The sequence below is a fragment of the Nicotiana sylvestris genome, chromosome 5 (assembly GCF_000393655.2).
Source record: "Nicotiana sylvestris chromosome 5, ASM39365v2, whole genome shotgun sequence".
Lineage (NCBI taxonomy): Eukaryota > Viridiplantae > Streptophyta > Magnoliopsida > Solanales > Solanaceae > Nicotiana > Nicotiana sylvestris.
In genome coordinates, this window is record NC_091061.1 from 133,929,299 (window position 1) to 133,950,136 (window position 20,838).

General features: G+C 38.6%; 1 protein-coding gene across 1 annotated transcript; it reads left to right on the plus strand.

Annotated features, from left to right (window-relative positions):
- The first annotated feature begins 621 nt into the window (after window positions 1-621).
- Window positions 622-1,554, plus strand: LOC138869332 (uncharacterized). Its single transcript, XM_070146944.1, has one exon. It carries the CDS (start codon window positions 622-624, stop codon window positions 1,552-1,554), a length of 933 nt encoding a protein of 310 aa, XP_070003045.1.
- Window positions 1,555-20,838: the final 19,284 nt, after the last annotated feature.

Below are 20,838 nucleotides of genomic sequence, written 5' to 3' on the forward strand. Positions count from 1 at the left end.
AGAGGCAGTTTGAACATCTCCAGCAGGGTTCTATGACCGTCACTCAGTACGAGACCAAATTTATCGACTTGACCCGCCATGCTCTTCGTATACTTCCCACCGAGAGAGAGACAAAGGGTAAGGAGGTTTATTGAGGGACTTACTCAGCCTATCAAATTGTAGATGACTAAGGAGTCAGGGAGTAAGATTTCTTTCCAGGATGCGGCCAATGTGGCCAGGCGAGTCGAGATGGTTTTAGCTTAATGGAGTGGTTAGGGGTCTGACAAGAGGCCCCGTCATTCTGGAAGGTTCAGTGGTACCTCGTCTGGAGGTAGGGATTCTTTTGGTAGAGGCCATCCTTCTAGGCTGTTCCTTTCAGCCTTTCAGACTTCTCACGGTGCTCCAGGTGTCCATAGCCATCATATGCAGTATTCTGATCATCTACCCTACAGTGCACCATCAGCTCCTATCAATGCACCCCCGCTCCAGAGTTTTTAGGGTGGTTACTCCGGCCGTTAGGGTCAGTTTCAAGGTCAGCAGTCTTAGCAGCCGAAGTCTTGTTATACTTGTGGCGATCTGAGGTACATTACTAGATTTTTCCCACGAGCCTTAAGCAGTTCTTTGTATCGGGGTTCTCGTGCCATGGTTTCAGCATCGGGTATTCCACCGCATGCTCAGCCAGCTAGAGGTAGGGGTCAAGCCGCTAGAGGTGGAGGTCGAGGTGTTAGAAGTGGAGGCCAGCCAGCAGGAGGCCGTCCCAGGGATGTAGTTCAGAGTTGTGGGGCCCAGCCCCGATGTTATGCTATTCCAGCCAAACTTGAGGCTGAGTCCTCCGATGCAGTTATCACAGGTATGATTTCAGTTTGCAGTAGAGATGCTTCAGTTCTATTTGATCTAGTGTCTACATACTCCTATGTGTCATCTTATTTTTCCCCATATTTGGTTGTGCCTCGTGATTCCTTAAGTGTTCCCGTGTATGTATCCATGCTAGTAAGGGATTATATTGTTGTAGACTGTGTCTATTGTTCATGCATGACTGTTATTGGGGGTCTTGAGACTAGTGTAGACCTCCTACTTCTCGATATGGTTGACTTCGATGTTATTTTGGGGATAGATTGGTTGTCGCATTATCATGCTATATTGTACTATCATGCCAAGACTGTGATCTTAGCTTTGCCAGGGTTGCATCGATTGGAGTGGAGAGGGACTCCTAGTCATTGTACCAGCATGGTTATCTCTTATATGAAGGCTCAACGTATGGTTGCAAAGGGGTGTTTGGCTTATTTGGCTTATGTTCGTGATTCCAGTGCTGAGGTTCCTTCCATGGATTCTGTGCCAGTTGTCCGGGAGTTTCTAGAGTTATTTCCTACAGACCTACCAGGGATGCCACCCGATAGGGATATTGACTTTTGCATCGATTTGGCTCCGGGCACTCAGCCCATTTCGATTCTGCCATATCATAAGGCCCTGCTAGAGTTGAAAGAATTGAAGGAGCAATTGCAAGATTTTCCTGATAAGGGCTTCATTAGGCCTAGTGTCTTGCTTTGGGGTGCGCCAGTGATGTTTGTTAAGTAGAAGGATGGATCGATGAGGATGTGTATAGATTATCGACAGTTGAACAAAGTCACAATTAAGAACAAGTATCCATTGCTAAGGATTGATGATTTGTTTGATCATCTTCAGGGTGCTAAGGTATTTTCAAAGATTGATTTGAGATCCAGCTACCATTAGTTGAGGATTAGGGCATCTAATGTCCCTAAGACAGCTTTTCGCACTCGCTACGGGCATTATAAGTTTCTAGTGAAGTCATTTGGGTAGACAAATGCCCCAACAACATTGATTGTGTTCATTGATAATATCTTGATCTACTCCCGCAACTAATAGGAGAATGAGCAGTATCTTCAGATTGTTCTTCAGACTCTAAGAGACAACCAGTTTATATGCTAAGGTTTCGAAATATGAATTTTGGTTGAGTTCAGTGGCATTCTTGGGTCATGTTGTATCAGTAAAGGATATTCAGGTGGATCCTAAGAACATTGAGGCAGTCAAGGACTAGCCTAGACCCATATCAGCTACAAAGATCCGAAGTTTCTTGAGTTTGGCGGGCTATTATTGTCGGTTTATGGAAGGGTTTTCATCTTTAGCAGTCCCGATAACCAAGTTGACTCAGAAGGGTGCCCCGTTCAGGTGGTCGGACGAGTGTGAGACAAGCTTTCAGAGGCTCAAGATAGCTTTGACTTCGGCGCTGGTGTTGGTATTGCCCATAGGTTCAGGGCCATATACAGTATATTATGACGCATCTCATATTAGACTTGATGCAGTTTTGATGCAGAATGACAAAGTTATTGCATATGCTTCCCGGTAGTTGATGATTCACGAGAAGAATTATCCAGTTCATGTCTTGGAGCTAGCAGCCATTGTTCATATGCTAAAGAATTGGAGGCATTATCTATATGGCGTGTCATGTGAGGTGTTCACGGATCATAAGAGTTTGCAGTATTTGTTCAAGCAGAAGAAGCTCAATTTGATGCAGAAAAGGTGGTTGGAGCTATTGAAAGACTATGATATCACCATATTGTATCATCACAGGAAGACCAATATGGTGGCCGATGCTTTGAGCAGGAAGTCAGCTAATATGGGCAGTCTTGCATATATTCTAGTCAGTGAGAGACCGCTTGCTTTGGAAGTTTAAGCTTTGGCCAATCAGTTCGTGAGGTTGGATGTGTCTGAGCCCAATTGTGTTTTAGCTTGTACAGTCGCTTGGTCTTTATTATTTGAGCGTATCAGTGATCGGCAGTATAATACCCTCATTTGCTTGTCCTTAGGGACATAGTGTAGCACGGTGGTGCCAAGCAGGTTACGGTTGGAGATGATGGGGTTTTGAGGATGCAGGGTTGTGTTTATGTGCCTAATGTGGATGGACTTCGTGAGTTGATTCTAGATGAGGCCCATAGTTCCCGGTATTCTATTCACCCGGGCGCCATTAAGATGTATCAGGACTTACGACAACATTATTTGTGGAAGAGGATGAAGAATGATATTGTTACATAGCTCGGTGTTTGAATTGTCAGTAGGTAAAGTACGAGAATCATAGACCTGATGGTTTGCTCTAGCAGATTGAGATTCCTAAGTGGAAGTGAGAGTGTACCACCATGGATTTCGTTGTTGGACTCCCACAGATTTAGAGGAAGTTCGATGTAGTATGGGTTATTGTGGATAGGCTGACTAAGTCAGCACATTTCATTCCTATGGCAATTTTCTATTATTCAAAGAGGTTAGTTGAGATCTATATCCGGGAGATCGTTCGTCTTCATGGAGTGCCCATGTCTATCATTTCTAACCGAGGTACATATTTTACCTCATATTTTTGGAGGGCAGTGCAGTACGCAGTTCGAGTTAAGCACAACGTTTCATCCTCAAACGGACAAATAGTCTGAGCGTACTATTCAGATTTTGGAGGATATTCTTCGCGCCTGTGTTATTGACTTTGGAGGTTCTTGGGATCAGTTCTTGCCATTAGCGGAGTTTGCCTACAACAACAGCGATCAGTTGAGCATACGGATGGATCCTTATGAGGCATTATATGGTAGACGGTGTCGATCACCAGTTGGGTGTTTTGAGCCAGCGGAGGCTCGGTTGATGAGTATAGATTTAGTATAAGATGCCTAAGGCTAAGATCATTTAGGATAGACTTCGTATAGCTTAGTCCGGGCAAAAGAGTTATGCCGACCGTAAGGTTCGTGATGTGACATTCATGGTCGGAGAGCGAGTGTTGCTTCGCGTGTCGCCCATGAAGGGTGTGATGAGATTTGGGAAGAAGGGCAAGTTAAGCCCTAGGTTCATTGGGCCTTTTGAGATTCTTCGGAGAGTGGGTGAGGTGGCTTACGAGCCTGCGTTGCCACCAGGTTTATCAGCAGTGCATCCAGTGTTTCATGTGTCCACGCTTCGGAAATATCACGGCGATCCATCCCACGTGTTAGACTTCAGCATTGTCTAGTTGGACAAGGATTTGACCTACGAGGAGGAGCCGATAGCTATCCTAGACTAGTAGGTTCAACAGTTGAGATCGAAGAGTTATCCGTTGGTTCGTGTTCAATGGAGAGGTTAGCCTGTTAAGGCAGCTACCTGGGAGTTCGAGTCCGATATGCGGAGCCAATATCCCCATCTTTTCACCGACACAAGTACTTTTCTATGTCCGTTCGAGGATGAACGATTGTTTTAGAAGTGGAGAATGTGATGACCCAAAAGGTCATCTCGTGTTTAGGAACAAATTCGGAGTTCCGAGATCTTCAAAACCTCATTTCCTTCCTCCTCAATTTGCGTGCGCAGTCCGAGCGCATTTTCGGAAAGCCTTTATGTGAAATTTAAGAAAAATATTGAGTTTTCCTTTAAAAAATTAATTTAAGTTGACTTCGGTCAACATTTTTAGTAAATGGACCTGCACCCGTGATTTGATGGTCCCGAGAGGTCCGTAGTAAATTACGGGACCTGGGCGTATGCCCGGAATCAAATCTTGAGGTCCCTAGCCCGAGAAATAAATTTTTGAAGAAAACTGTTAACTAAAAAATATAATGGTTTTTTGAAATTGAACAATGCTTGAACTTGTTGGTATCGGGCTCATATTTTGGTTCTGGAGCCTGGTATAGGTCCATTATAATATTTTAACCTCATTTGTGAAATTTGGTGAAAAACAGAAGTAATTTGACGTGATTCGGACCTTTGGTTAAGAAAATAGAAAGTTTGAACTATCTTGAAATTTTCATGGGTCATTCTAGATGTTATTTTGGCAATTCGATCGCTCGAGCAAGTACATATGATGTTTTAAGACTTGTGTGCATGTTTGGTTCGGAGCCCCAAGGGCTCGGGTGAGTTTTGGATAGGCTACGGAGTGATTTTTGAACTTAGAGAATTACTGGTATGCTTCAGCAGAGTTGCAGGCCTCAGACCTTGCAAATGCAAGGTCAGGGTTCATATTTGAGACCTCTGTCGATGTCGCATTTGCGATGCTTCCATAGCAAATGCAAAGGAAGCTAGGTCAGCTCATGTTCGTAAATGCGAACATATCATCACAATTGCGAAGAAAGTCTGGGGAGGGGTGTGATCGCAAATGCAATCCTTTTGTCGCATTTGCGGAGGTCCCTGAACGCAATTGTGGTCATTACCTTTGCAATTGATGGCTGCAGAAGTGTGGGGAGCTTCGCATTTGCGAGATTCGCAATTGCGAAGCTGAGTAAAAAAGTCTTGGATGAGATTTTTCATTCATTTCTCAAAGTTTCAAACCCTAAACTTCAAGAGGCAATTTTCTAAAGAGTATTTATTTCTTCCCCAAATAATAGGTAAACGATTTCTAACTCATTTTCAATCTATTTCATCTTTTTACAAGATTTCATCACAAAATCTAGGGATTTTTATGGGAAATTGGGTGTTTTTGGGTAGAATTTAGGAATTTTGAAATTTGGAGATTTAGACCACAAATTGAGGTTGGATTCCAAAACCAATTACATATACAAGCTCGGGGCTGAGTGGGTAATCAGGTTTTGGTTCGAACTTCGAGTTTTGACCAAGCGAGCCCGGGGTCAGTTTTTGACTTTTTGGGAAAAATGTTGGGAAACCTATAATCATGCATTAGAATTGGTTTCTTTGGCGTTAATTGGTGTTAATAAGTTAATTATGCATAGATACGAGCGGATTGGAAGTGAAAACTAAGGGAAAATGGTATTTGAGGCTTGAGTTTGGCCGTGGAATCGAGGTAAGTGTCATGGCTAACCTTAGCTTGAGGCATTAGGTGTTCTTGCCTTTTTTGCTACTTGTTTAGTTGTTAAGTATGATGTATAGGTGTGGTGACGAGTATCTATACGTCGTTGTCGGGTCATAGCATGCGAGTGAGTCTTATACTTGTGATCATTGTGTTTTTTTGTATGTATTGTTCCTGCTTAAACTAGTTATTACTCATGTTAAACAAGTCTTATTATGTTTTTCCTGGTTTTGGATATTGGTTGAGTATTGACTCCAGTTGAGATTTTGTTGTGAAACTAAGTGATGAAATAAAGTTGTTTGATTGTGATGCCCTTGTCGGGTTATTATTGTTTCTGTTGTTTCTTATGGTGAGGAAGAGTGATAAAGCACGAAGGGTGATGCCGTGTACATTTATATTAATCATATGGTGAGGAAGAGTGATAAAACACGAAGGGTGATGCCGTGCACATTTCTATTATTCATATGGTGAGGAAGAGTGATAAAGCACGAAGGGTGATACCATGAACATTTCTATTATTGATTACATGGTGAGGATTGAGAGTAAAAGTACGAAGGATAATGCCGTGCATTTTCTATTTGCTGTGTTTATTTGTCGTTATCGATTAAAATGTACTAGCTGTTTAGATTCTTGTATTGTTGTGATTCTGTATGTTGGAACTCCCATAGCATGTTGCCCCTTCCCGTTCATTTCTACTTAGTTTTTATTATTTGTTATATGTTAGTGCACATGTTTATGTTGTTTGTCGTTTCCTAGCCTCGTCACTACTTCGCCGAGGTTAGGCTCGGCACTTACCAGTACATGAGGTCAGTTGTACTGTTACTGCACTCTGCACTTTCTGTGCATATCCCGGTATTGTACCATACTGACCAAAGTTTGGGGTTACTGCCTTCAGTCCACAGGAGACCCAAGGTAGATTTGTCGGTGTTCACAGACCCTGGAGTCCCCTTCCCTCTATCTTAGTTCTTGTTTTCTTTCATTCCAAAAAACAAATGTATTTTCCTTTAAACCAGTATTTGCAAAAATTCTTAGATGTTCGTGGATTGTGATACCAAATCATTGGGGCAGTCGTGTTGTAGAGTTTTGAACTGTTATAAATTTCCGCACTTCATATCTGTTTAGCTTTGATTAATATTTATTACTGTTTTGGTTAATGATTAATGTGTTAGAACCGTATCTGTTGGTTTGCCTAGCATTCAAGAGTTAGGCGTCATGACGATCCCAACAGTGGGTGTTACGCCCCGCAATATTACGTTAATATTACGTCACGCAGTATTATCTTACGACGATGTTATGCTCTGCAGTAATATGTTACGATGGTGTTACCGTCTGTAGTAATATATTACGATTGATGTTACGTCCTGCAGTATTAAGTTACGACAGTGTTGTACCCGACAGTATTACATTCGGTGATATTACGCTTCACAAGTAATAAGTTACGACAGTGTTGCACCATGTAGTATTTCATTATGGTGATGTTACGCTTCGTAGTAATAAGTTACGACGATGTTGCACCCTGCAGTATTTTACGTTGAATATGTTGTAAGGTAATTGACATCAGTCCAAGGAAAAGATTATTTGGAGATTATAAGGATTATGCTATTTCACAAGTGATTAGTAAATTCGTAAAGGTCAAATGGGGAGCAAGTCTAAGAAAGCGAATTTTGTCAAAGTTTGGCATTTTGGGATAAAATACCGCCCGAGCTAAAATACCCGATATTTATGGACTAGTGCCATATAAGGTACTACATAGCCATGATAGAAAGGTGTATAAGATATGTGAAAAATGAGTAATATTTTAAGTAAGTGAGAATAATTCTCAATTTTTTGGGCAATTGGTTACTTACCGGGTAGCGGGATATTACCTAGTTAATTAATTAATTATTTGTTGGATAAAATTAAAAATACCCCAACCCACCCCATGTGGCAGCAAGCCACAAAGTAATTATGTGACTCATGGTAACATTAGAAAGGTGGCATCTTGACAATTCAATTGCAAGACACCTAAAACCTTAACACTTTTAAAATCAAATCATTTTACAATTCTTAAAAAATGCCAAACGTGAGTTATGCTCCATAAATCATTAAAGACAATCTTCAAGTCTTTCAAACAAGACTTTTAAAAGTCATTTTCACTCTTTTAAAACTAAGAACATAGGAACATTTTTCCAAAACTTCAAGAATCAGAAACATTTTGCTTTTAAGATTTCAAACCAAGAATGTAGGCGCAGAAGCTTAAATCCAATTTTTGGGTTCTAAATTCAATCCATGAAGGTTTCCAACAGGATAATTATACGGAGTTGTTCCTACTCCAGGTATGTTAAAGCTACCCCTTCTTTCTTTATGGCATGATTCATACGATACGAACGAAACGTGCAAATGCACAAATTCCATAAATGACTCTATTCATAGAAGTATTAGAGATATCTATGTTCTAGAATTTTTATGTGTTATAATATTTTATCATCTGTTCATGGGTCTCAGAAAAATATGAAAGTTGAGAAAAAAAAGTTACTTTATGATATTGCTCAACACAAAATCGTCTTATGAAATTCTGAAAGATTTTATTAATGAACTTTTCATGCATTGCATTCATGTGCATTGACCCGTGACCAGATGGTGTTATATACGCGTATATATGTACATATATGTATTTGGGATATGGGAAAAGGTTACAGTGTTATATACGCACCACCTGATTAGTTGGTATATGATGATGATATTGCCTACAGTGGCTGAAATAGGATCCAAATGACGTTATATACGCGTATATATGTATGTATATATATGCATATGGGATATGGAAAAGGTTATGTCATTATATACGCACCACCACCTGATCAGCTGGTATACGTTGATGAATTTGCCCATAGTGGCCGATATGATATGATGGTATGTCCTAAGAGGCTGAAGATATTATAAAACATGTACCTATGCACGACATGGCATTCATATGCCTATGCATGATGCTAAAAGTAATTTATGATTTATAAAGTTATTCAGACTTACAGGTTGAGTCATGTACTTTATATTTCTTCCATGTCTCTTATGTATTTATTTATGTGTCTTACATACTCGGTACATTATTTGTACTGACGTCCCTTTTGCTTGGGGACGCTGCTTTTCATGGCTGCAGGTCTCGATAGACAGGTTGAGAGTCATCCAAGTAGACTATCAGCTCAGCAGAAAATGTTGGTGCGCTCCATTTACTTCAGAGTTTCTTGTTTGGTTAGTAAGATTTAGACGTATATTGTTTGGTATGGCGGGACTTTGTCCCGACCTTTATGATGTTTATGTACTCTTAGAGGATTGTAGATATATGTCGTGTATGTGAAAGATTGTACGACCTTGTCGGCCAATGTTTTAAGTTTGTAAATGTTCATGTTGGCCTATTAGGCCCGTATGTCACGTGTATATGATGATGTAATAAGAAAAATACGTTACATTGGTACTCGGTTGAGTAAGGTACCGGCTGCCCGTCGCGGCCTATCGGTTTGGGTCATGACAAAAGTGGTATCAGAGCAGTTATGTCCTAGGGAGTCTACAAGCCGTGTTTAGTAGAGTCTTGTTTATGGGTGTGTCGTGCACCACACTTATTAGCAGGAGGCAATAGGGCATTTAAGAATGTCACTCTTTCTTCTTACTCTAGATCGTGTGGAAGAGTTCAGTTGTAAGAACTCAATTTTCTAAACTCTACCTTACTCATAATACGACGATGCCTATATCCAGAAAGACAGGTGACAAGAGATATAGTTATGGGAGAGTTGAGTTAGAGGAACTCGACTTTGCATCATGTTTATGATAAGTAAATGTGAGGTCTCCAGCAGATCATGTGCGTACTAAAAGGTGTAAGCCTCTTGGTAAGGATCTTGAGACAAGAATGCATATCCACCTTAATGGTGAAAGACAATGAGAGATTTAGAAGGTAAATACAAGTGTCAACAAGTAAAGGAAGTAAGATGAATAAAAGTACGAGGCGCCTAGTTAATGAAGGTTAACGATGTTTATAATTCAGGCAGAGGAATATAAGCTTTTTAAGTTATATTCAATGGTAATAGAGGTATGTTTAATTGGTCGTACCTATCTCAGTTATGCCCTATGGGGGTTAACAGACATAGTTTAAGAAAATTACGAGTTATCAGGATCCGGCTTGGGATATAGTAACCCAAAATAGTGGATGGATTGGTAGAGTTAGTTGACATTTTCGAACAATAGTGCAAACGTGGTAATGGATCTCCCTGTGAGACACCTCGACGGTGCACCCTAAAATAGTAAAACTAGATATGAGTGCTACAAAGAGATGCACTATAAGCCTTGAAAGGATAAATATTACCTTAGTGTGACTCGCGTCCTTAGTAAAGCGAGAACGTTAAGCAACTTGAAGAGCAATTGGATGGAGCAAAGGAAAGCTAAAAGCGAAAGAATGCGTATTGAAGTTTTCACAATAAAAGGGATATGCTTAAATATTAGCAGAGTAATGAGAAGAGAGATAAGGAAGCATTATGAATAAGGTGTGATACATGGATGAAAACGGTAGAGTGTTACAGAACCTATAGTCAAATGAAGGAAGAGACCAAAGGTGATGGGCCTTAAGACAACAAAAGAGTATAGGCCATAAGGTTATATCCTCATTTTGAGAAATAAGTACGTTACTCCAACGCGACTACCAGAGGGGAGAGTTAATCCCCAGAGTAACAGAAATCAGTAGGGACTAGTAAACAAGATAAACTAAAATATGAATTAGGGATTGTATGATTGGAAAGTACTTGACATCATGGGAATTTCAAATTTCGTTCCGGTGGTAATAGAATGGACTACAGAAGAAGATCCATGATGAATTTAGAGAATGGTCTTTAGGGAGACGCTTCCCTAGAGCAAGCAATGTGAGAAAAGTTAAGCTTAAGAGACTGTATGTGCCAGTTACGCTAAGTGTCACCCTAGCGAGTAAGGGAATTTGTCATCCTTGGTACAGAAGGATTGTCGCAAGGTGAGTATGGATCATTGATGTTGAGAAACGACATCAAAGATGAAGAGGTAAAACATTTATAGGTAGATCCTCGTGGCTTTAGCTTTTAGTACACCCTTAAAGGGGGGAATATGGAGTGATGTGGCATTAAGTTAGAATTAAGTGGTTTTAGTGAAAATGGAATGGTAAAGGAAGAATGCGATAAATGAAAGAGGAATGAGATGGCAATTATCCAAATCTTACAGATACGCTATGATTCAAGAATATTGTGCAAGCACGACGTCAAGGAGAGGAAGTAAAGGTTCCTGCCCGAGCTGTTATTAATAAAAAAGGAGCCAGTGCGAGACACAAGTTAAAACAAAGTAAATAACCAAAGAAAGATTATGAGGAATATTGATATGAGAATGGGCCAACGAGTAATTAGTAATTGGTTAGGAAGATCCCAGTTATGGCTAAACAGGAGGTTACAGATGAGTCATCAGATTGTGTAAGATAAACATAGTAGAACCCAACATGGAGAATTCAGCCTCGGAGAATATCATTATAATACTTGAGATATATTCAAGTAAGAGTCGGGATAGTTAAAGGTACCTTATGAGTGTTACAGTGATAAAAGAAAGTGCCACTGGGAAGGTAGTCAAAATATCAGTTCGGAAGCAACTATACAAGAACAAGGGCATAGAAATAAGCAACTACGGATGATTATAGGAAAGTAAGGACATCAACAATGTCCGTAATAAGCTCACAGCTTTATGAGAGTCAAGGGTTCTCCCTAAGTACTACAACGAAAGACTAGCGGAGGAGATAAGAATGAAGGCTTCAACCTAAGCATAACGACCTAAAGAGGAAATGGTCGTGTAGCAACAATCTCGCAACAATATTGTAAGCATTACAAAGGTAAGTGGCACCTACTGTGGCTAATGAAAGATCATATGAGTTGTATTAAAACTCTGGCAAATGTGGGCACTAAGATAAGCTAAGTATAGCCGCAATGAGGGGGCAGAAAGACTAGGAGAAGTAATAGCTTACGTTGAAAGAAAGCTAATATGGAACAATAGAATTATTTGATCATTGATCCAGAGTTAGTACGTTATAGATACACTCATGATTTTGGAGCATTATCCAGGCAACATATTTGTTAACAATCATATATCCGTAGAAGACTCCGGTATAAGTTAAAGAAAGAATTAAACCCAGGGCATAGACAAAGGATTGAATTATTAGAAGATTGTATCATGGATATTCCATAACGCCCATGAATGGCTAAGGTAATAACTGATACCATGAGCCACAGATCGGAAGATAGCTTAAGCCTACTTAAAGGAAGGAAGAGGAATCTAAAGAATTACATCACCTAAGTAAATCAGGAGTCTGATTATTGGACCTAGAAAAGATTATAGAAGTTGTGATGGAGAACATGATAGAATCACTCTTAATATCAGATGTTCAAGAGAAATAACACAACAACCATAATCTATAGTGGCTCTACAAGGAAGCCAGTTAGAAGAAGTACCAGCCTCATAAGAAGTTAGTACGAAGATCCCACCGGATTGTGTATGTACCAAAGGTGCGAGTATTATAATAGTGCTTCAATTATGGACGTGAATTACACCTAAGTGGAAGGGAGGTTATGAAGGAGATAAAAGATATGATACGAGATTTTAAGTAAGTAAGGTAAAAATGAACAACATACGAGATACTCAAATGCAAAAAGTTGTGAATAGTCCATATTTTGGATAGAAAACTATAAGCACGGGAGTGCAATAATCGGGAATGATAACAGCATCGTCAGCGGCATGTCTTCCAGCCTATGGTTTCTATGTACTAAGAGATCTAGTTAAGAGAATAGAGAAAACTTGGAGACGATGTGATGTCTCGCTTTAAATTCCAGAATAACATAAGGAAATCTATGGAGAAAGCAAGTTGAAGGAAAGTTTATATATGAATATGTATAGGTCGCAAGCTAAAGTATGATTGAGCAAAAACATTTTAGGGAAACATGAGTAAGGATGAGGAAAGGAAAGTGAAAAGGTGACGAAAATGGATAAGTTCTCAAGATTAAGTCCATGAAAACAAGAGAGATAATGGTTCCTCTAAGTTATTGAAAGTTCAGTATAACCAGAATGAACTCAAAGGAATCTAAGATTAATAGCATTTAGAAAGAATGAAATGCTGACCTAGTAATAAAATGAGGGTATAATTGGGACAGATAAAGGATGACGTTTGGGCCTTCGTTTGAATAATGATTTGAAAAAAAAAAAATACAAGAAGAGAAGGAGAAAAGATTTCGCTTGTGACACGAAATTAGGATACCCCCATAAGGTGAATCACATTGAGACACTATGAAATATGATTATGGAAATCACTTCAAATATTCCCCAATGCAACGTAAGCCCTAGTGGTAATGTATTACGTAAGAAGTTTCAAGTCTTCAAGTAGAGGATTATAGATCAACATTGAGGAAAATCAACAATGGTCTAATACAATTTACAAAGTATGACATGAGATTAGGTCATGATTCTTAAGACGAACGGTAATGAAGGAGCATTGAAGGACTGAGATTTATACCTAAAGGATAGGTAACAAAAGTAACTGGGAGCTTGGTAAGCATACCTCAGTAAAGATAGATTGAAATAAAAATAAATTATGGTATAGTATAACCCATGGAAATGAAGTAAAGTCATATGAATGGATAACCAGATCTATGAAATAAGATATGGCCATATTCACAAGTTCTACAAAGTATCGAGCAAAGGACTTCAGTATACCTATAGAGGCCCAGATGGGCATCCTATTAAGCCTTGTATATACAAAGTAAGGCCTATAGATTGACTAAAAGATAAAAGAAAAAAGGAAAGATGAATAGCATAAGTGCACCTACAAAGCCAGGGTCATATAGGCTACATGATAGGAGGTAACAGAAGTTGCAAGATTCAGAAGATTTCGACCACAAGTCTTGATATGAGCAAAAAGACAAAAGGGGGGAATACCCTAGACTTTGGATTTATTCACAGAGCAACTGCTTAAATGTCAAGAAGAGTATTAAGGTATTCACAAGAGCTATAAGTTACGAAAATGATAAGAGCATCAGTTAACATTCGAGGACGAATGTTCCAAGGGGGGAATGATGTTACGCCCCACAATATTACGTCAATATTACGTCCCACAGTATTATATTACGACAATGTTATGCTCTGCAGTAATATGTTATGATGATGTTACCCTCTGCGGTAATATATTACGATTGATGTTACATCATGCAGTATTAAGTTACGACAGTGTTGTACCCGACAATATTACATTACGGTGATATTACACTTAGCAGTAATAAGTTATGACATTGTTTCACCTTGTAGTATTACATTACGGTGATGTTACGCTTCGCAGTAATAAGTTACGACGATGTTTCACCCTGCAGTATTTTACGTTGAATTTGTCGTAAGGTAATTGACATCAGTCCAAGGAAAAGATTATTTGGAGATTATAGGATTATGCTATTTCACAAGTGATTAGTTAATTCATGAAGGTGAAAGGGGGAGCAAGTCCAAGAATATGAATTTTGTCAAAGTTTGGTATTTTTGGGATAAAATACTACCTGAGCTAAAATACCTGGTATTTATGGACTAGTGTCATATAAGGTACTACATGGCCATGATAGAAAGGTGTATAAGGTATGTGAAAAAAATGATTAATATTTTAAGTAAGTGGGAATAATTCTTAATTTTTCGTGTAATTGATTAATTACTGGATAGGGAATATTACCTAGTTAATTAATTAATTATTTGTTGGATAAGATTAAAAATACTCCAACCCACCCCATGTGGTAGCAAGCCACTAAGCAATTAGGTGACTCATGGTCACATTAGAAAGGTGGCATCTTGATAATTCAATTGCAAGACACCAAATACCTTAACACTTATAAAACCAAATCATGTTACAATTCTTGAAAAATGCCAAACATGAGTTATGCTCCAAAAATCATTAAAGACATTCTTCAAGTGTTTCAAACAAAACTTTTAAAATCATTTTCACTCTTTCAAAACCAAGAACATAGGAACATCTTTCCTAAACTTCAAGAATCAGAAACATTTTGCTTTTAAGATTTCAAACCAAGAACGTAGACACAGAAACTTAAATCCAATTTTTGGGTTCTAAATTCAATCCATGAAGGTTTCCAACGGGATAATTATACGGAGTTGTTTCTACTCCAGGTATGTTGAGGCTACCCCTTATTTCTTTTTGGCATAATCAATACTATACGAACAAAATGTGCAAATACACAAATTTCATAAATGACTCTATTAATAGAAGTATTAGAGATATCTATGTTCCTAAATTTCCATGTGTCGTAATATTTATCATCTGTTCATGGGTCTCAGAAAAATATGAAAGTTGAGGAAAAAGTTTACTTTATGATATTGCTCAAGACAAAATGGTCTTATGAAATTCCAAAAGACTTTATTAACGTACTTTTCATGCATTGCATTCATGTGCATTGACCCATGACCAGATAGCGTTATATACGTGTATATATGTAAATATATATATATGGGATATGGGAAAAGGTTGCGGTATTATATACGCACCACCACCTGATCAGCTGGTATATGATGATGATGTTGCCCACAGTGGCTGAAATATGATTCAAACGACGTTATATATGCGTATATATGTATATGGGATATGGGAAAGATTATGGCGTTATATACGCACCACCACCTGATTAGTTGGTATATATTGATGATTTTGCCCACAATGGCCAATATGATATCGTGGGATGCCCTTAGAGGCTGATAATGTTATGAAACATCTACCTATGCACGACATGACATTCATACGTATATGCATGACACTAAAAGTAATTTATAATTTACAAAGTTATTCAGACCTGTAGGTTGAGTCATGTACTCTATATTTCTTCCATGTCTCTTATGTATTTATTTATGTGCCTTACATACTTGGTACATTATTCGTACTGACATCCCTTTTGCCTGGGGACGCTGCGTTTTATGCCTGCAGGTTCCGATAGACAGGTCGAGAGCCCTCTAAGTAGGCTATCAGCTCAGCGGAAAATGTTGGTGCACTCTATTTGCTTCGGAGTTGCTTGTTTGGTTAGTATGATTTAGACGTATATTGTTTGGTATGGGGGGACTCTGTCCCGACCTTTATGACGTTTATGTACTCTTAGAGGCTTGTAGACATATGTCGTATACATGAAAGATTGTTCGGCCTTGTCGGCCTATGTTTTAAGTTTATAAATGATCATGTTGGCCTATTAGGCCCGTATATCATGGGTATATGATGATGTAATAAGAAAGATACGTTACGTTGGTACTTAGTTGAGTAAGGTACATGATACCCGTTGCGGCTTATCGGTTTGGGTCGTGACAAATGTGGTATCAGAGCAGTTTTGTTCTAGAGAGTCTCTAAGTCGTGTCTAGTAGAGTCTTGTTTGTGGGTGTCGTGCACCACACTTATAAGCTGGAGGCTACAGGGCATTTAAGACTGTCACTCTTTCTTCTTACTCTAGATCGTGTGGTAGAGCTCATTTGTAAGAACTCAATTTCCTAAACTCTACCTTACTCATAATACGATGATGCCTACATCCAGAAAAACAGGTGATAAGAGATTTAATTATGGGACAGTTGAGTTAGAGGAACTTGACTTTGCATCATGTTTATGATAAGTAAATGTGAGGTCTCCAGCAGATCATGTGCGTACTAAAAGGTGTAAGCCTCTTGGTAAGGATCTTGAGGCAAGAATACATATCCACCTTAATGGTAAAAGAAAATGAGAGATTTAGAAGGTAAATACAAGTGTCAACAAGTAAAATAAGTAAGATGAAGAAAAGTACGAGGCGCCCAGTTAATGAAGGTTAACAGTGTTTATAATTCAGGCAGAGGAATATAAGCTTTTTGAGTTATATTCAATGGTAACAGAGGTATGTATAATTGGTCGTACCCATCTCAGTTATGCCCTATTGGGGCTAACAGACATAGTTTAAGAAAAGGACGAGTTATCAGGATCCGGCTGAGGATATAGTAACCCAAAATAGTGGATGGATTTGTAGAGTTAGTTGACGTTTCCGAAGGATAGTGCAAACGTGGTAATGGATCTCCCTATGAGACACCTCGATGTGCACCCTAAAATAGTACAGCTAGATATGAGTACTACAAAGACATGCACTAAAAGCTTTGAAGGGATAAATATTATCTTAGTGTGACTTGCGTCCCTAGTAAAGCGAGAACGTTAAGTAACTTGAAGATCCATAGATGGAGCGAAGGAAAAATAGAAGCAAAAGAATGTCGTATTAAAGTTTTCACAAGAAAAGGGATATGCAGAAATATTAGCAATGTAATGAGAAGAGAGATAGGGAAGCATTATGAATAAGGTGTAATACATGAATAAAAATAGTAGAGTGCTACAGAACCTATAGTCAAATGAAGGAAGAGACGAAAGGTGATGGGCCTTAAGACAACAAAGGAGTATAGGCCATAAAGTTATATCCTCATTTTGAGAAATAAGTTCGTGACTCCAACGCGACTACCAGAGGGGAGAGTTAATCCCCAGAGTAACAGAAATCAGTAGGGACTGGTAAATAAGATAAACTAAATATGAATTAGGGACTGTATGATTGGAAAGTACTAGGCATCATGGGAATTTTAAATTTTGTTCCGGTGGTAAAAGAATGGACTATAAAAGAAGATCCATGATGAATTCAGAGAATGGTCTTCAGGGAGACGCTTCACTAGAGCAAGCAATGTGAGCAAAGTTAAGCTTAAGAGACTGTATGTGCCAGTTACGTTAAGTGTCACCCTAGCGAGTAAGGGAATTTATCATCCTTGGTATAGAAGGATTGCTGCAAGGCAAGTAAGGATCATTGATGTTGAGAAACGATATCAAAGATGAAGAGGTAAAACATCTATAGGTAGATCCTCGTGGATCTACCTAAAGGGGAGATCCAGCTTTTAGTACACCCCTAATGGGGAGAATATGGAGTGATGTGGCATTAAGTCAGAATTAAGTGATTGTAGTGACTATGGAATGGTAAAGGAAGAATGCGATAAATGAAAGAGGAATGAGATGGCACTTATCCAAATCTTACAGATATGCTACGATTCAAGAATATTGTGCTAGCATGACGTCAAGGAGAGGAAGTAAAGGTTCGTGCCCTAGCTGTTATTAATAAATAAGGAGCCAATGCGAGACGTAAGTTAAAACAAAGTAAATAACCCAAGAAAGATTACGAGGAATATTGATATGAGAATAGGCCAACGAGTAGTTAGTAATTGGTCAGTTTGATCCCAGTTATGGCTTAACAGGAGGTTACAGATGAGTCATCAGATCGTGTAAGATAAACATAGTAGAACCCAACATGGAGAATTCATCCTCGGAGAATATCATTATAATTCTTGAGATATATTCTAACAAGACTCGGGGTAGTTAAAGGTACTGTATGAGTGTTACGGGGATAAAAGAAAGTGCCACTGGGAAGGCAGTCAAAATATCAGTTCAGAAGCAACCATACAAGCACAAGGGCATGAAAGGAAGCAACTACGGATGATTATAGGCAAGTGAGGACATCAAAAAGGTCCGTAATAAGTTCACAGCTTTATGAGAGGCAAGAGTTCTCCCTAAGTACTACAACGAAAGACTAGCTGAGGAGATAAGAAAGAAGGCTTCAACATAATCATAACGACCTAAAGAGGAAATGGCCGTGTAACAACAATCTCGCAACATCATTGTAAGCATTCCAAAGGTAAGGGGCACCTACCGTGGCTAATGAACGGGAAGTAAGAGTTAAAAGTAATATTCGAGATCATATGAGTTGTATAAACACTCTGGCAAGTGCGGGCACTAAGATAAGCTAAGTAAGGGCGCAACGAGGGGGGCAGAAAGACCAGGAAAAGTAATAGCTTACGTTGAAAGAAAGCTAATGGAACAAAAGAATTATTTGATCATTGATCTAGAGTTTGTATGTTATGGATAAACTCATGATTTTGGAGCATTATCCAAGCTGCATATTTGTTGACAATCATACAGCCATAGAAGATTCTGGTATAAGTTAAAAGAAAGAATTAATCCTAGGGCATAGACAAAGGATTGAATTATTAGAAGATTGTATCATGGATATTCCATAACGCCCATGAATGGCCAAGGTAATAACTGATACCATGAACCACCGATCGGAAGATAGCATAAGCCTACATAAAGAATGGAAGAGGAAACTAAACAATTACATCACCTAAGTAAATAAAGAGTCTGATTATTGGACCTAGAAAATATTATAGAAGTTATGCTGGAGAACATAACAGAATCACTCTTAATATCAGATGTTCAAGAGAAATAACACAACAACCATAATCTATAGTGGCTCTACAAGGAAGCCAATTAGAAGAAGTACCAGCCTCATAAGAAGTCAGTTCGAAGCTCCCACCGGATTGTGTATGTACCATAGGTGTGAGTATTATAATAGAGCTTCAAGTTATGGACGTGAATTACACCTAGGTGGAAGGGAGTTATGAAGGAGATAAAAGATATGATACGAGATTTTAAGTAAGTAAGGTAAAAGTGAACAATGTAAGAGATACTCAAATGCAGAAAGTTGTGAATTGTCCATATTTTGGGCAGAAGGCAATAAGCACGGTAGTCCAATAACCGGGAATGATAGGGGCATCGTCGGCGGCATGTCTTCCTGCCTATGGTTTCTAAGTAATGAGAGATATAGTTAAGAGAATAGAGAAAACTCGGAGACATTGTGATGTCTCGCTTGAAATTCCAGAATAACATAAGAAAATCTATGGTGCAAGCAAGTTGAAGGAAAGTATATATATGAATATGTATTGGTCGCAAGCTAAAGTATGGTAGAGCGACAATGTTTTAAGTAAACATGAGTAAGGATGAGGAAAGGAAAGTGAAAAGGTGACGAGAATGGATAAGTCCTTAGGATTAAGTCCATGAAAACAAGAGAGATAACAGTTTCTCTAAGTTATTGAAAGTTCAGTATAGCCTGAATGGACTCAAAGGAATCTAATCTTAATAGAATTTAGAAAGAATGAAATGCTGACCTAGTAATAAAATGAGGGTATAATTGTGACAGATAAAGGATAACGTTTGGGCCTTCATTTTAATAATGATTTGAAAAAAAAAAAAAATAGAAGAAGAGAAGGAGAAAAGATTTCGCTGGCGGCATGAAATTAGGATACCCCCATAAGGTGAATCACATTAAGACACTCTGAAATATGATTATGGAAACAACTTCAAATATTCCTCAATGCAACGTAAGCCCTAACGGTAATGTATTACGTAAGAAGTTTCAAGTCTTCAAGTATAGGATTATAGATCAACATTGAGGCAAATCAACAATGATTAGATACAAGTTACAAAGTATGACATGAGATTAGGCCATGATTCTTAAGACGAATGATAATGAAGGAGCATTGAAGGACTGAGATTTATACCTAAAGGATCGGTAACAAAAGTAACTGAGAGCTTGGTAAGCATACCTCAGTAAAGATAGATTGAAGTAAAAAATATTATGGTATAGTATAACCATGGAAATGCAGTAAAGTCATATGAATAGATAACCAGATCTATGAAATAAGATATGGCCATATTCGTAAGTTCTACAATGTATCTAGCAAAGGACTTCAGTATACCTATAGAGGCCCAGAGAGGCATCCTATTAAGCCTTGTATATACAAAGTAAGGCCTACAGATTGACTAAAAGATAAAACGAAAAAGGAAAGATGAATCACATAAGTGCACCTATAAAGCCAGGGTCGTACAAGCTGCATGACAGGAGGTAACAGAAGTTGAAAGATTAGGAAGATTTCAACCACAGGTCATGATATGAGAAAAAAGACTAAAGGGGGGAATACCCTAGACTTTGGATTTATTCACAGAGCAACTGCTTAAATGGCAAGAAGAGTATTAAGGTATTCACAATAGCTATAAGTTACGAAAATGATAAGAGCATCAGTGAACATTCGAGGACGAATGTTGCAAAGGGGGGAATGATGTTACGCCCCGCAATATTACGTCAATATTATGTCCCGCAGTATTATATTATGACGATGTTATGCTCTGCAGTAATATATTACGATGGTGTTACCCTCTGCAGTAATATATTACGATT